This window comes from Mytilus galloprovincialis, chromosome 12 (genome assembly GCF_965363235.1).
Source record: "Mytilus galloprovincialis chromosome 12, xbMytGall1.hap1.1, whole genome shotgun sequence".
NCBI lineage: Eukaryota > Metazoa > Mollusca > Bivalvia > Mytilida > Mytilidae > Mytilus > Mytilus galloprovincialis.
In genome coordinates, this window is record NC_134849.1 from 9,515,870 (window position 1) to 9,528,514 (window position 12,645).

The following is a 12,645-nucleotide window of genomic DNA, read 5'->3' on the forward strand; positions in this document are numbered from 1 at the left end:
TCGATTATAAGATGTAGTTTAAAATTGTTGTTGTTGTTTTCTTTGTACTTGTTTCCCTCTTGTACGCAGACATAGGCTTGCTTTGACAGCATGTTGTACAAGTAGATTCATTGGTATTTTCTTGTTCTCAAAGAAAACAAAGGAATCTTCAGTCTTTCTTGCTTTGATTTGTTTAATGTATCGATGTTTTCTTAAGGAATTAAACCTTGAGCAGTTGGTGAAAACTTTATATTCGAAGACAAGACAGCTTAACTATAGCACAACTTTTTCTTAAATTAGATAAAGCAAATTATAATCCACAATGTTGCAATGTTGAGAAAAACTGTTCACAAATGTCTTACATCTGTGATCTTAATAAAAGAATAGATTGCTTACTCCTTTATTAAAAAACAACTCTCCAATGAAAATCGCCAACCGACAGAGTCGAAGTACTGTTTCCGAGCTCTTTAAATATTCTTCCTTGCATCTGTGATTTAAGAAAAAAACATCTTGAAAATATATCAATAATAGGATGACAAAGCATTATCAACATGTTCAATATTCAAGTTTAACAATTATGCCATGTGTAGGGTTGCTCCTTGTTTACATCACAATCAGTATAAATAGAACGATAAACTGTTAACCTACCTCAAAAGAAAAAGATTTCCAAAGTTGGCAAAAGTCTGTCTTGTCTTTGATTTACAAATTAAGTACTGTACAAGTGTTGCTCCCGTATTTTGAAAACTCTGATCACTTAGGCACTGGAGATATACAAAAGCAGTATAAACAAATGCATGTGAAATAGATACACAAGACGATAAAAATTGAAATGTATATTTTGGTTAACCACAAAATTTAGGTTCATCACCCTATGGTTTCTTAAGTCTTGTGCCAAGTCATGAATATGGAAGTTGTTATCAAATAGTCCATTTCTTTGTATGTTGGCTTTTGGTTTTGTTGCAGTTAGTTTGCCTGTTGTTCCTTTATTTTCCTCAGTTTTAGTTTTTAATCCGGATTTGTTTTAGCTTAATCGATTTATGTCTATTGAACAGCGGAATACCACGTCGAAATTTCGCCAATCGATGGAAAAGAGTACATAGGGTAAAAAGAAAAACTAAGGGAATCGCATACGAAATATACAGTTGAATATTGCCAAAACTAAATTTCCTCGGACCTCATATTATTAATCGAGATATTTCAATCATGCGTTAAGAACAAATTTAACAATGCACCACAATGATGTTTTATGGTACATATCATACCAAAAGATTGAAATGTCCATAACATGTGCCCAACTAATTGTATTTTGTTGTCTGCGGACTTTCATGTAGATAATACAAATTTGTAATGATGACCCTCTATATAATCTTGTGTGTACTCTATCAAAGTATTGCAACCAAAATGTATAATTTATCATTCACATAGTTTTGACGGTCCACGCATAGGTCCGTCAAATATCAACCAATGCTTCATTCAATTTACATATATCTGTCTCAATTTATGTTTAGTCTGCCATATGATTGTGATTTAAGTTGTCGTGTGTGCTGTTGTTTGTTTGTCTTTTTCGTTTTTAGCCATGGCGGTGTCAGTTGTTTTGGATTTATGAGTTTGACTGTCCCTTTGGTATCTTTCGTCCCTCTTTTACACAGTAGTGGCCGCTGCGTCTCAGTTTTTAACACATTCGCCAATTATGTCTGTTTTGGTAACCCATCAAATTTTGTAGATATAAGGACGAATTAACTAGTTATACAAACTAGGTGAAACAAGTCATGTCTTCTTCAAAAATGTGACAGTTAGTTTTTGTTTGGTATGTTAGATTATTTATTTTGGTATTTGATTTTGTCAGCTTTTATGGAATATCCTTGGAGTTCGGTATTTTTGTTTTAGTATACCTTTTTTTCTATTCAGAGATATACCTTTTCAAACAAACTTTCTACAAAATATGTTAAAACCATATCACTAGAGCAACTGTTTAGCATCTGTAGAATAATGTCCATTGTTTCTTCTAAGTCGTCTGCACATGAAGTCAATCCATATACGATATTATTGAAAGCAGAAATAATGGCGTCTACATGAAAACAGTCACTTGCATCACCAACTAGCTGGCAATCTTCTGTTAAGTTAATCTGAAAATATTTCTATTGCAGGTGAACCCTTTAGAAAAATATTTCAACTTGAAATATAGTTCTTCTTATTTGATTTTTTTAATTTTTTACGTCATTACCATTAATCATTAGCGTTCTATCTATTCCTTAGCTTATCTATTGATGAAAGCCGTACGTCAATTACAGTTTCTTTCGTCACGACATTTTTTATCTGATGGAAAGTTGTCTCATTGTCAAATCTACAACATTTCGTCTTATTTCTATATACAAGGCTCGTTTAACAAGAAAGAGTCTGATTGACACAAACTGGGACATGTCGTAAAAACTTGATAAAAACTGACAAATAAAATTTACTCATGTAAGCGTGAATAGAAACATGATAAATAAACTCATCCTAGATACCAGGATTTTTACGCCAGACGCGCGTTTAGTCTACAAATACAAAAGACTCGTCAGTGACACTCGAATCTGAAACGGATAACAAGGTCAAATAAAGTACCAAATTGAAGAGCAAATAAAGGACATAAAAAAACACATTTATTATTTATTTATTACGCATGTTGAAAATAATCGTTAGCTAACTCATTATGATGTGGAAAAAAGCTTTTTGATAAAAATCTCAAATTCTTCGCTTATAGTTTTCCAAACCAGTCAGACTATCTTCAAACGATTGTCGTCAGTGTATCAGTGAGTTTTAAACGACCGTTGTATGTTTCTTTTATCAGAAATCTGCAAACGTCATTCGTTGGTGTTTACCAGAAATCTTTGATCTATTAATCTGGATACCTTGGTATTCCAAGCAGTTGAAAAAATGTAGGTAGGTATATTTAAAGAAACAATTTAACTTTATTACAATCATTATTATATAATTATTTTTCTTAACCTATTTCCAGTAATACACAGTCTTACTGTACTGAAAATGCCGATTGGAATTGTCTTCATCTGTGCCATGTGTGTTGACGCATAGACATTTTTTTGTCCCTGTGTCGGGGTAGAAAGGATATATCCAGGTACAGCTGATGGGAACATCTGATTCATCACAGCAGCAGCAGCTGACTGATACTGAAATCTGAAAGAATCAAACATGTTATATCTGTGTTGTGAAAGTACAATTTAATAATAAAGCATTGCAATTAAAAATATTGTTTGCATTAAACGTAACTGCCGTGTACAAAGTTGTGGTGATTGTTTAATGAGACACTTGCTGTGAACACCCATGTAAGATTTTACCCGCTCGGACCCGCTTGTATTATACAGAAGGAAGTTCACAACAACTCGTGGCAGCAATAGGAAAAATATTTGAGAAACCATATATAAACTGTAGTTGCTAGACCATCTTCATCTACCTGGTCATCACCTGTGATTTTAGCCCGTCAGAAGGATGGTTCTGTCGGATGGTGCGTTGACTATGATTTGACCTAAAAGGACGCGTATCTATTACAAAGAATCGATATGTGACTTGACTGTCTGTATTCTGCAAAGATATTTTTTCTATTTTGACCTTTAAAGTGGACATTGGCAGATAAAGCTGAATGAAAGAAAAAAAACGTGAGAAAACAGTGATATCCATTTCATCAATAATACTACAACCCAAGAAACAAATCGTCATTTAAAGGAGCTACGTATACTGGCCAAGTAAAACGCAGTGGCCCCAAACTCATTTCTATCTCTGTAATACCAGTTGCTGAAATCTTTTTCCCTCTTCAGCTATTAACTATCCACGCGTTGCTGTCTTTCACTCAAGGTGATGTTCTTTTGCAAGGTTCCCATAAACATTTTTACTGAGCACAGTGACATCAGCACCTGTGTCAATTACTGCTTTTAACTCATAATCATTTATTTTGACATACGTTTGAATAACAGCGGATTCAACTCTGTCAATACCTAAACTATTTTCTCAATCAAAACTATCAACAGGAGATTCGTTGTGTTTCTCTGGTAAAAATCCAAGAAGTTAAAGTAATAGTTTTCTTATTTATATTATCTCTATACTAATTTACAGCATCAACACTGGACAAAACTGTTTTTATATTATGTTTATTCTTGCTACATTGGTCTGATTTCTTGCGAACAATTTTAACATCACTTCTTGAAGGGCCTAAACATTCAGTAGTTAATGTTTCTCAGAAGAATTTTTCTCTGAGGTTGCAAATTTTCATTTCAACTAACTTTCTTCTGACCATTCACTTTCCTTCTTTAGAATAGATTGTTGTCTTTTTTTCAATAATTACTTCATTATTGCTAAATCCATTACTACAGGCACAGTCCTTTCAAATTTAAAGGATCGAAAGGTGTTTTGACTGGTGCATCAACACCTCTTTGTTGGTTTTCTATATAATCATGATTATTTCTCTTTGGTTTCCACTGATCTTGTTTTGATGGATAATTACGCCTGTGATGACCAATGCCATTGTAATTATAACACCTATTGTTATTACCCTCTGTTTTCCTTGCGTAATTGGACTGGTAAATATTACTGTTTGACAAATTATTAAAATTAGCCATTCCCTCAATAATGTTGTCTTTGAGTTCTCTGACAAACTGGTAAAGTCTTTCTTCAGTTACGTATTGTTTTTAGTGTAACCTTCTGACATCGTTTTCTTCACACTTGCTATCGAAGTGTACATCTTCTATTGAAATTGTTTTGGTTTTACCATTCCTAGATCATGCCACTTGATCATATTCATGGCTTCAGCAATAAATTTTGGCTGCTTGATTTAAACATCGTACGTCATATTTTCATCATTAGAACCATAAAGGAAATGATCAACAGTCAATTCCTCGAATAGCTGAGTGCCTTTAATTTCTTGGTGAGCTTTAGTTATCAGGTTAACAACTCTATAAACAAATTCGTGTAGGCTTTCTTTGTTCTGCTTATGAAGATCTTTGAGTGCTGCTCTGTATGTTGATGGTCAAATATTGTCACCGAACCTCTTCCTTAACTTAACAAACCAACTAAAACTGTCTGTCTGTACTGCATTTGGGAGCCTTGACGCAAAGGGTAAAGCTTCATCTTTCAAACACAATAACAGCTGTGTTGCTTGCTTCTCCTTGTCCCAAGTGTAGCCTCTTGAAATTATCTAGAATTGACACCAAATGATTCCCATTCATCTTTGTCATGATTATAAAAAGGAAGTTTATGGTGTGGTTTATTTGATGACTTACGACTAAATATTTGATACATTGGAATTTGTGTTTTCTGGACAACGATGTCTATCATATCTCGAATAAATATTACCAGCAAGTGCTCTTGGATATTCTGTTCCGCTATCTGGTTGTATAGTTTCTGTAGGAAAATATGTCTAAGGTTCAGCAAAAGTACTTTTGGTATGTGTATAATCAGACATATTTCTTAGTAATTTTGAATGTCTTGTGTAGGTCTCTGTGTACCCATTAAATCTTTCATGATGCGTACTATCAGAATTTTAAGATGACGATTGTCTATGATCAGGATAAGTATCGACATACTGATATCTGCCAACTGCAGAATAGTCAATTCTCTACTGTTCATGTCTCTTTATATCACAATTCTCCCTTTCAACAGTGCTATTATTGCTTTGATGTTCTCTATTGCTTTGACCAGATGATCTGTTAAATTCCCGTCATTCAGAGTGATCAGTACTCTAAGTATTTGGATTTTCCTTCAATGTCCGAGTGATCAGTATTCCATGCACTTTTGTATGAATCTCTATTTTCAGATGGAATAGTATTCTCTGGACTTTGATTTATTGGTCTCCTATTGTCAATTGAATTTTAATATGTAAGGTACTTTGATGAGCATATCTGTTAATTCCCCATCTAGGGATTGTATCCCCTTGTCTCGTTGTGGTTATTTCTATACTTCATTATAACTATCTTTCTATCTTGGCATTGTACATTCATCACCGAAAATTGGTTTATTAACTTCCGAAACACGGGTCATTGTTTCAACTTCATTTGTTTCTGAATTTTGTGGTACGTTTTCTCGATTTTCATTCAATATGTGTGAATCCAATAATGAACCTAAACAAATTCTTAGTTCATATAAATTTCTAGTTCTTTGAACAGTGGGTAACTGACGACTTCTGAGCAGTAATGTTTATGCAAATGTAAACTATTGTACGAAGGTAAAAATTATAACATTTTTAAAATGATTTCAAATGAAAAATATTTTTATTCTTAAAAACTTCTCGTTAGTACTTTTCGTAGTATTTCGCAAGTAATAGAAATTCGCTTATTAACACTTTAATTACAAAACAAAAACCTTGTTCTATATGTCTAAACCCGATACTTAAATCACAATTTACTCAATATTATTAACATCTGTAAAATTTCAAACCTAAAAGCTTATAAAACCATTAAAGGATTTGAAATGTTGTCTAAAAATCACATTAAAAAAAAAACTCCAAAACCAATAAATCAGCTATAAAAAGGCTAGAAGTAATGCTAGCCCTACAGTTAAATTTCAAATTCAAAGTTTAATACGATTTTAAAAGTTTTGAAAAACGTACAAATCAGCGAAAGCAAAAGCTGCCTTGAAAAATTTTGATTATTTAAATACTAGTAACACGAATACGATATTTCAAAACCAAAAGCTCAATTCGCTTTGAAACGTTTTGAAATCAAAATAACGCTAAGTAAAGGAAAAAGGGGTGAAGGGTAAAAACCAAGAACCAATGAATGCTTTAAAACATTTTGATACGCAGGAAACGCTGAACAAAAGGACAAATTTCAAAGACCAAAGCGAAATATATCCTATAAAGTCTAGAAATATAGGAGCAAGTGAACTTAAAACTAAAAGCCAAACCAGTGCCATCAGTTGTTGTGAGCTTACTTTTATACAAACGGGTTTGAGCGTGTAAACATGGTAAAATCTTATTTGGAATGTTACAACAAGTGTTTGTCTCATTTTAGCTCACCTGGCTCGAAGGGCCAAGTGAGCTTTTCCCATCACTTTGCGTCCGGCTTCCGGCGTCGTCCGTCGTCGTCCGTCGTCGTTAACTTTTACAAAAATCTTCTCCTTTTAAACTTCTGGGCCAAATTAATCCAAACTTGGCCACAGTCATTTTTGGGGCATCTCTAGTTTAAAAAATGTGTCCGGTGACCCGGCCATCAAATCAAGATGGCCGCCACGGCTAAAAATAGAACATAGGGGGTAAAATGCAGTTTTTGGCTTATAACTCAAAAACCAAAGCATTAAAAGCAAATCTGACAGGGAGTAAAATTGTTTATCAGATCAAGAGCTATCTGCCCTGAAATTTTCAAATAAATCGGACAACCCGTTGTTGGGTTGCTGCCCCTGAATTGGTAATTTTAAGGAAATTTTGGTGTTTTTGGTTATTATCTTGAATATTATTATAGATAGAGATAAATTGTAAACAGCTATAATATTCAGCAAAGTAAGATTTACAAATAAGTCAAGTGACCGAAATGGTCAGTTGACCCCTTTAGGAGTAATGGCCCTTTATAGTCAATTTTTAACCATTTTTCGTAAATCTTTGTTATCTTTTACAAAAATCTTCTCTGAAACTACTGGGCCAAATTAATTCAAACTTGGCCACAATCATCTTTGAGGTATCTAGTTTATAAAATGTGTCCGGTAACCCGACCATCAAATCAAGATGGCCGCCACAGCTAAAAATAGAACATAGGGTTAAAATGCAGTTTTTTGCTTATTACTCAAAAACCAAAGCATTAAGAGCAAATCTGTCGGAAGTTAAATTGTTTATCAGGTCAAGATCTATCTGCCCTGAAATTTTCAGATGAATTGGACAATCTGTTGTTGGGTTGCTGCCCATGAATTAGTAATTTTAAGGAAATTGTGCTGTTTTTGGTTATTATCTTGAATATTATTATAGATAGAGATAAACTGTAAACAGCAATAATATTCAGCAAAGTAAGATTTACAAACAACTCATGTGACCGAAATGGTCAGTTGACCCCTTTAGGAGTTATTGCCCTTTATAGTCAATTTTTAACCATTTTTCGTAAATCTTAGTTATCTTTTACAAAAATCTTCTCCTCTGAAACTACTGGGCCAAATTAATCCAAACTTTGTCAAAATCATCATTGGGGTATCTAGTTTAGAATATGTGTGGCGTGATCCTGCTAACCAACCAAGATGGTCGCCATGGCTAAAAATAGAACATAGGGGTAAAATGCAGTTTATGGATTATCACTCAAAAACCAAAGCATTAAGAGCAAATCTGACAGGGATTAAATTGTTGATCAGGTCTAGATCTATCTGCCCTGAAATTTTCAGATGAATCAGACAGCCTGTTGTTGGGTTGCTGCCCCTTAATCGGTAATTTTAAGGAAATTTTTCTCGAATATTATTATAGATAGGATAAACTGTAAACAGCAATAATGTTCAGCAAAGTAAGATTTACAAATAAGTCAACATGACCGAAATGGTCAATTGACCCCCTAAGGAGTAATTGTCCTTTATAGTCAATTTTTAACGATTTTCATAAAATTTGTAAATTTTTATTAACATTTTCATTACCATCACCAAAACACAATTTTGTTATGAATCCATCTGCTTCCTTTGTTTAATATTCACATAGACCAAGGTGAGCGACAAAGGCTCTTTAGAGCCTCTAGTTAATAATTACCACGGCAGTTACGTTTTTTGCGAACAACATGTAAACAAACAAAACTTTATTATCAAAACACAATAAATATTCAATAAGTTTATTCTCACAGGAATACGCGAATAAATGATAACAAATGAACAATCAACGTTAATGTGTTTGAATCGCCGATCGCGCTATATTTAACAATGGAATCTACGATCTACATTATCTATAAATAGGACAAAATATATATTTAGAACTTGATGCGTAGATCAGTATAATAATGTGTAATGTTGTTTACCTTTTGTAAAATATAATATACTATAAATCTTCTTATTCATTAATCCAAACGTCTACATGAAATTCTTTTGTAAAATAAAATATACCATTAAATCTTCTTATTCTCTCATAGAAACAACCCCTTCTTCAAAATTAGATAAACAATTTCTGGGCGGAAGTTGACGTCAACAATGGGAAAGTGAAAGTACGAGAATAAATATAACGTAACGTTGTGTAAGTTGTACTTTCACAACACTGTCACCCCCCTTTTTAAGCTCAAGATTGAAACAAACCAAATCCAAGAAATTATAGAATCTATTTCAAGTTGAAAGATTCCCGAAAATTTAAAAATTTCTCGGACTTTGCAACTTCTATAGGCACTTTATTTTACATTGTAGTGACTTAGCTCACAGGAAACAATGTCAAGTTTATATGAACACAAGATTGTGAAGCCGCTTTCACTAAGTTAAAGAATGCTTTAATGTCAACACCAGTCTTAGCCTCTACAAATCCACAGTTACCATTCATTTTGGTTACAGATGAATCTAATGAGGGCATAGAAGCAGTTTTTTTTCACAAGTTTTTCGCAAGATGTACAAGAAAAAGCCATTGCATTTCGTTCAAAGAAATTAAATAAAGCACAGCAACGTTATAATGTCAAGAGGAGGGAACTTCTGGCAGTTATCACATTTGTCCATCAATTCAGACATTTTATTCCAGGAACAAGTTAACCACAGCTCTCTTATATTGCTGTTCAATTTCAAAAAATCCCTAAGGCCAGTTAACCAGATGGCAAGAAGTTTTGTCACAATATATACAACTTTGAAATTCAACATAGAGTAGGAATAAAACACACAAATACCGATGCACTGTCAAGAAAAGACATTGATTCTTTTCCTGTACACGAAGACAAAATAGATTATGACTGGAGTGAGTTCCATGATACAGTAGACAATATCAAAGACATTGAAAGAACTAATGAATCAATTCGTGCAGTAACACGAAGTAGTAATAAACAAGCAAAAATTTTAAAAAATGCCAACTAGTTGCTGAAGTATACTGATTCCGAAATGAAAGAACTACAGAAGAACGACAAAGAAATTGGCCTTTAATTCACATGGAAGGAGTTTAAAGAACCAGCAACAAGAGAACAGGTTGCTAAATTTATTTCTGCCACAAGGAAATATTTGCTTAACTGAAATGAAATAATTATGGATTGTGTATTGTACCAACGATTAATTCCAAACAACCCTACTGATGTTTCAAAAATGGAATCCTAACCATTGCCTAACCAATGTTTTCATATCGGTACCCAGAAACACGCTAATGAGTTCGTTTCTAGATTTGGAATACCGCTGGAAATCTATACCGATCAAGGGACTAATTTTCAAATCAATTTATTGTAAGAGATGTGTAGGCTCCTTGATATCCATTAAACGAAATCAACCTCTTTTCCCTCATCATCTAAGGGCCTAATTAAGAAATTTAACAAAACTTTAAGGAAAATTATTAAATCTATGTAGATGAAAACAAAAGAAAATAGGATTTCTATATTCCAATATGAAGGAGTGCATACAGACGTACTGTTTATCCCTCTACTGGTTTAAGTTCAAATAAATTAATGTTAGGACGAGAGAAGTGAATCTACTCCATGAATTACTCTATCCAATACCACGTCATAATGCCCAGAAACCTGTAAATGAATACGTTGATGATTTGAGAATTCATATGGAAGAAATATACCATGTAGCTCGAGAAACTCTTAAACAGTCAGGGGAAAAGCAAAAGCGAGACCATGATACGAGAATAATTGATAAACCATCATTCAGTTGGATCTCTTGTATTGTAGGAACAGTATTGTGGAAGTACAATTTACACAAAGTTGCGTTATATTTATTCCCGTACTTTCACTTTCCCATTGTTGATGTCACCTTCCGCCCCGAAATTGTTTATCTAGTTTTGAAGAGAGAAATTTTGTTTATGTGACGTTGAAATAGAAGAATAAGAAGATTTATTGGTATATTTTATTTTACCTAAGTTATTTTTAGGTAAACAGCATTACACACTATATTGCTGACTTTGACATAAAGTTCGAAATACATAATTTGCCCTATTAATAGGTTGCACTTTGTAAATACAGCTGTTTCTCAAACAACGCCTCTTTTGGGGAGAAATAGAATATTCATACTTAATAAATTTGGTTTACATACTGGTTCCCAGTTCTGCTCTGTAGGTTGTATCTTATAGAGACATAGCTTATGAATGTTACCAGTAAATATACATGTGAATATTGTATATATTGAAATTTGTGGTAACCCTACAGTCGGGGAAGCAGTAATTAAGTAATTTAGTGTTTGTTTAAACTTTTAAAAGTTCGAGGCATATAAACGTTGAAAATATGCCGCACAGCCTTATATGTTGACGTTTAAAAAAAATAGTAGTGCATATCAACTTTCCATTAAAAAATTACGAAACTTCATAGTAAACGTGGTACAGTTTTAGACGTAAATGGCAAAATGCATTGTCAATATTTACATAAATGCAACCTATAGATCGAAGTTTCCCTTGTTAAATTGGCTATTCAAACACATAACTTTGATTGTTCATTTGATATTATTGTTTCGCGTATTCCTGTGAATAAACTTATTGTATATTTATTGTGTATTGATAATAAAGTATTGTACTTTTAAAAAAGTTGTTTGCATAAAACGTTACAGCCGTGTATAAAGTTGTGGTAATTGTTTATTGCGACAAACACTTGTTGTGAACACCCATGGATGACTTACCCAGTCACATCCGTTTGTATTATAAAGAAGAAAGTTCACAACAATATGACTCAATATAGCAGTAGCAGGCTGTCATAAAATCAATGTCAAATCAATTATGTAACATCACAATCATCGTATCAGTAAAAGGGTGAAACTGAAATGCCAATGAAATTATGCACACAAACTCTGACTCACATCCCTGTAGGCTGTCTGTGAAAACAAAACTCAATCAAATACGTTATATTTCCTTGACAGTCACATATTGAGGAGATGTTTAAATTTTGAGCTGCATAAATAACTGAGAAAGTAAATACCGGAAAAAAGGATGTTATACCCTGATAATTTTGATAACAGATAAATAGTTTTTCATCACGAGAGAATTTATTGCGTTTTAAAAATATATCACGATCTGGCTTAATTTGGAAATAAAACCAAAAAACATTCATTGATTGTTTTTGTGGTAATTTTACAATAATGTAGGATTCCCGGTAATTTTAATAATCACAAAGAAATATATGAAAGTTTAAAGTTCTGTACATACCGATACAGACAAAATCTAGCACGGAAGCCACTTAATATAACCTAGTTATAATAAGCACACCTTGTAATCACCAACGATATATTTACATGTACCAACTGTAGGTTTAAAACGTTTTGATAAAATTCTGTGTTTCAAGTTTTTTGTATAGATATTCAATGATAACCTCCATATATATAAATGTAACATTTACCACTTTATTATTATAGTATCATAAACAATGAAATATGACTTCCGTATACTTAAAAAGTAAATCAATACAAACGACAAGTACATGTGTAATCGTATCCCTACACATGAATAGTGTACACATAATAGCAACCAAAGTCATATAAATGAAGGTCTATTTTTCCCCTTTTCAGTCCTCAAAATGAAATCAAAAGTAAATAAAAAAAACGTCCTAAACATTTAAGGAATTTATG

The 12,645-nt window shown here is 32.9% G+C and overlaps 1 protein-coding gene across 3 annotated transcripts in view; it reads right to left on the reverse strand.

Moving 5' to 3' along the window:
* LOC143055047 (polyadenylate-binding protein 1-like) overlaps positions 1-12,645 on the reverse strand; it is a 98,902-nt gene that overhangs the window by 26,445 nt on the left and 59,812 nt on the right. For 2 of the 3 annotated variants that reach the window (XM_076228191.1, XM_076228190.1), the window contains exons 1-3: positions 1,896-2,100; positions 628-740; positions 376-466 (exon numbers count right to left, since the gene is read on the reverse strand). The exons of the other annotated variant lie outside the window; for it this stretch is intronic. In XM_076228191.1, the coding sequence (XP_076084306.1) occupies positions 376-466; positions 628-740; positions 1,896-1,976 (285 nt within the window). In that variant the 5' untranslated portion in view covers positions 1,977-2,100. Of the gene's footprint in view, positions 1-375; positions 467-627; positions 741-1,895; positions 2,101-12,645 lie in introns of those variants that run through there. 3 annotated transcript variants of the gene reach the window in all.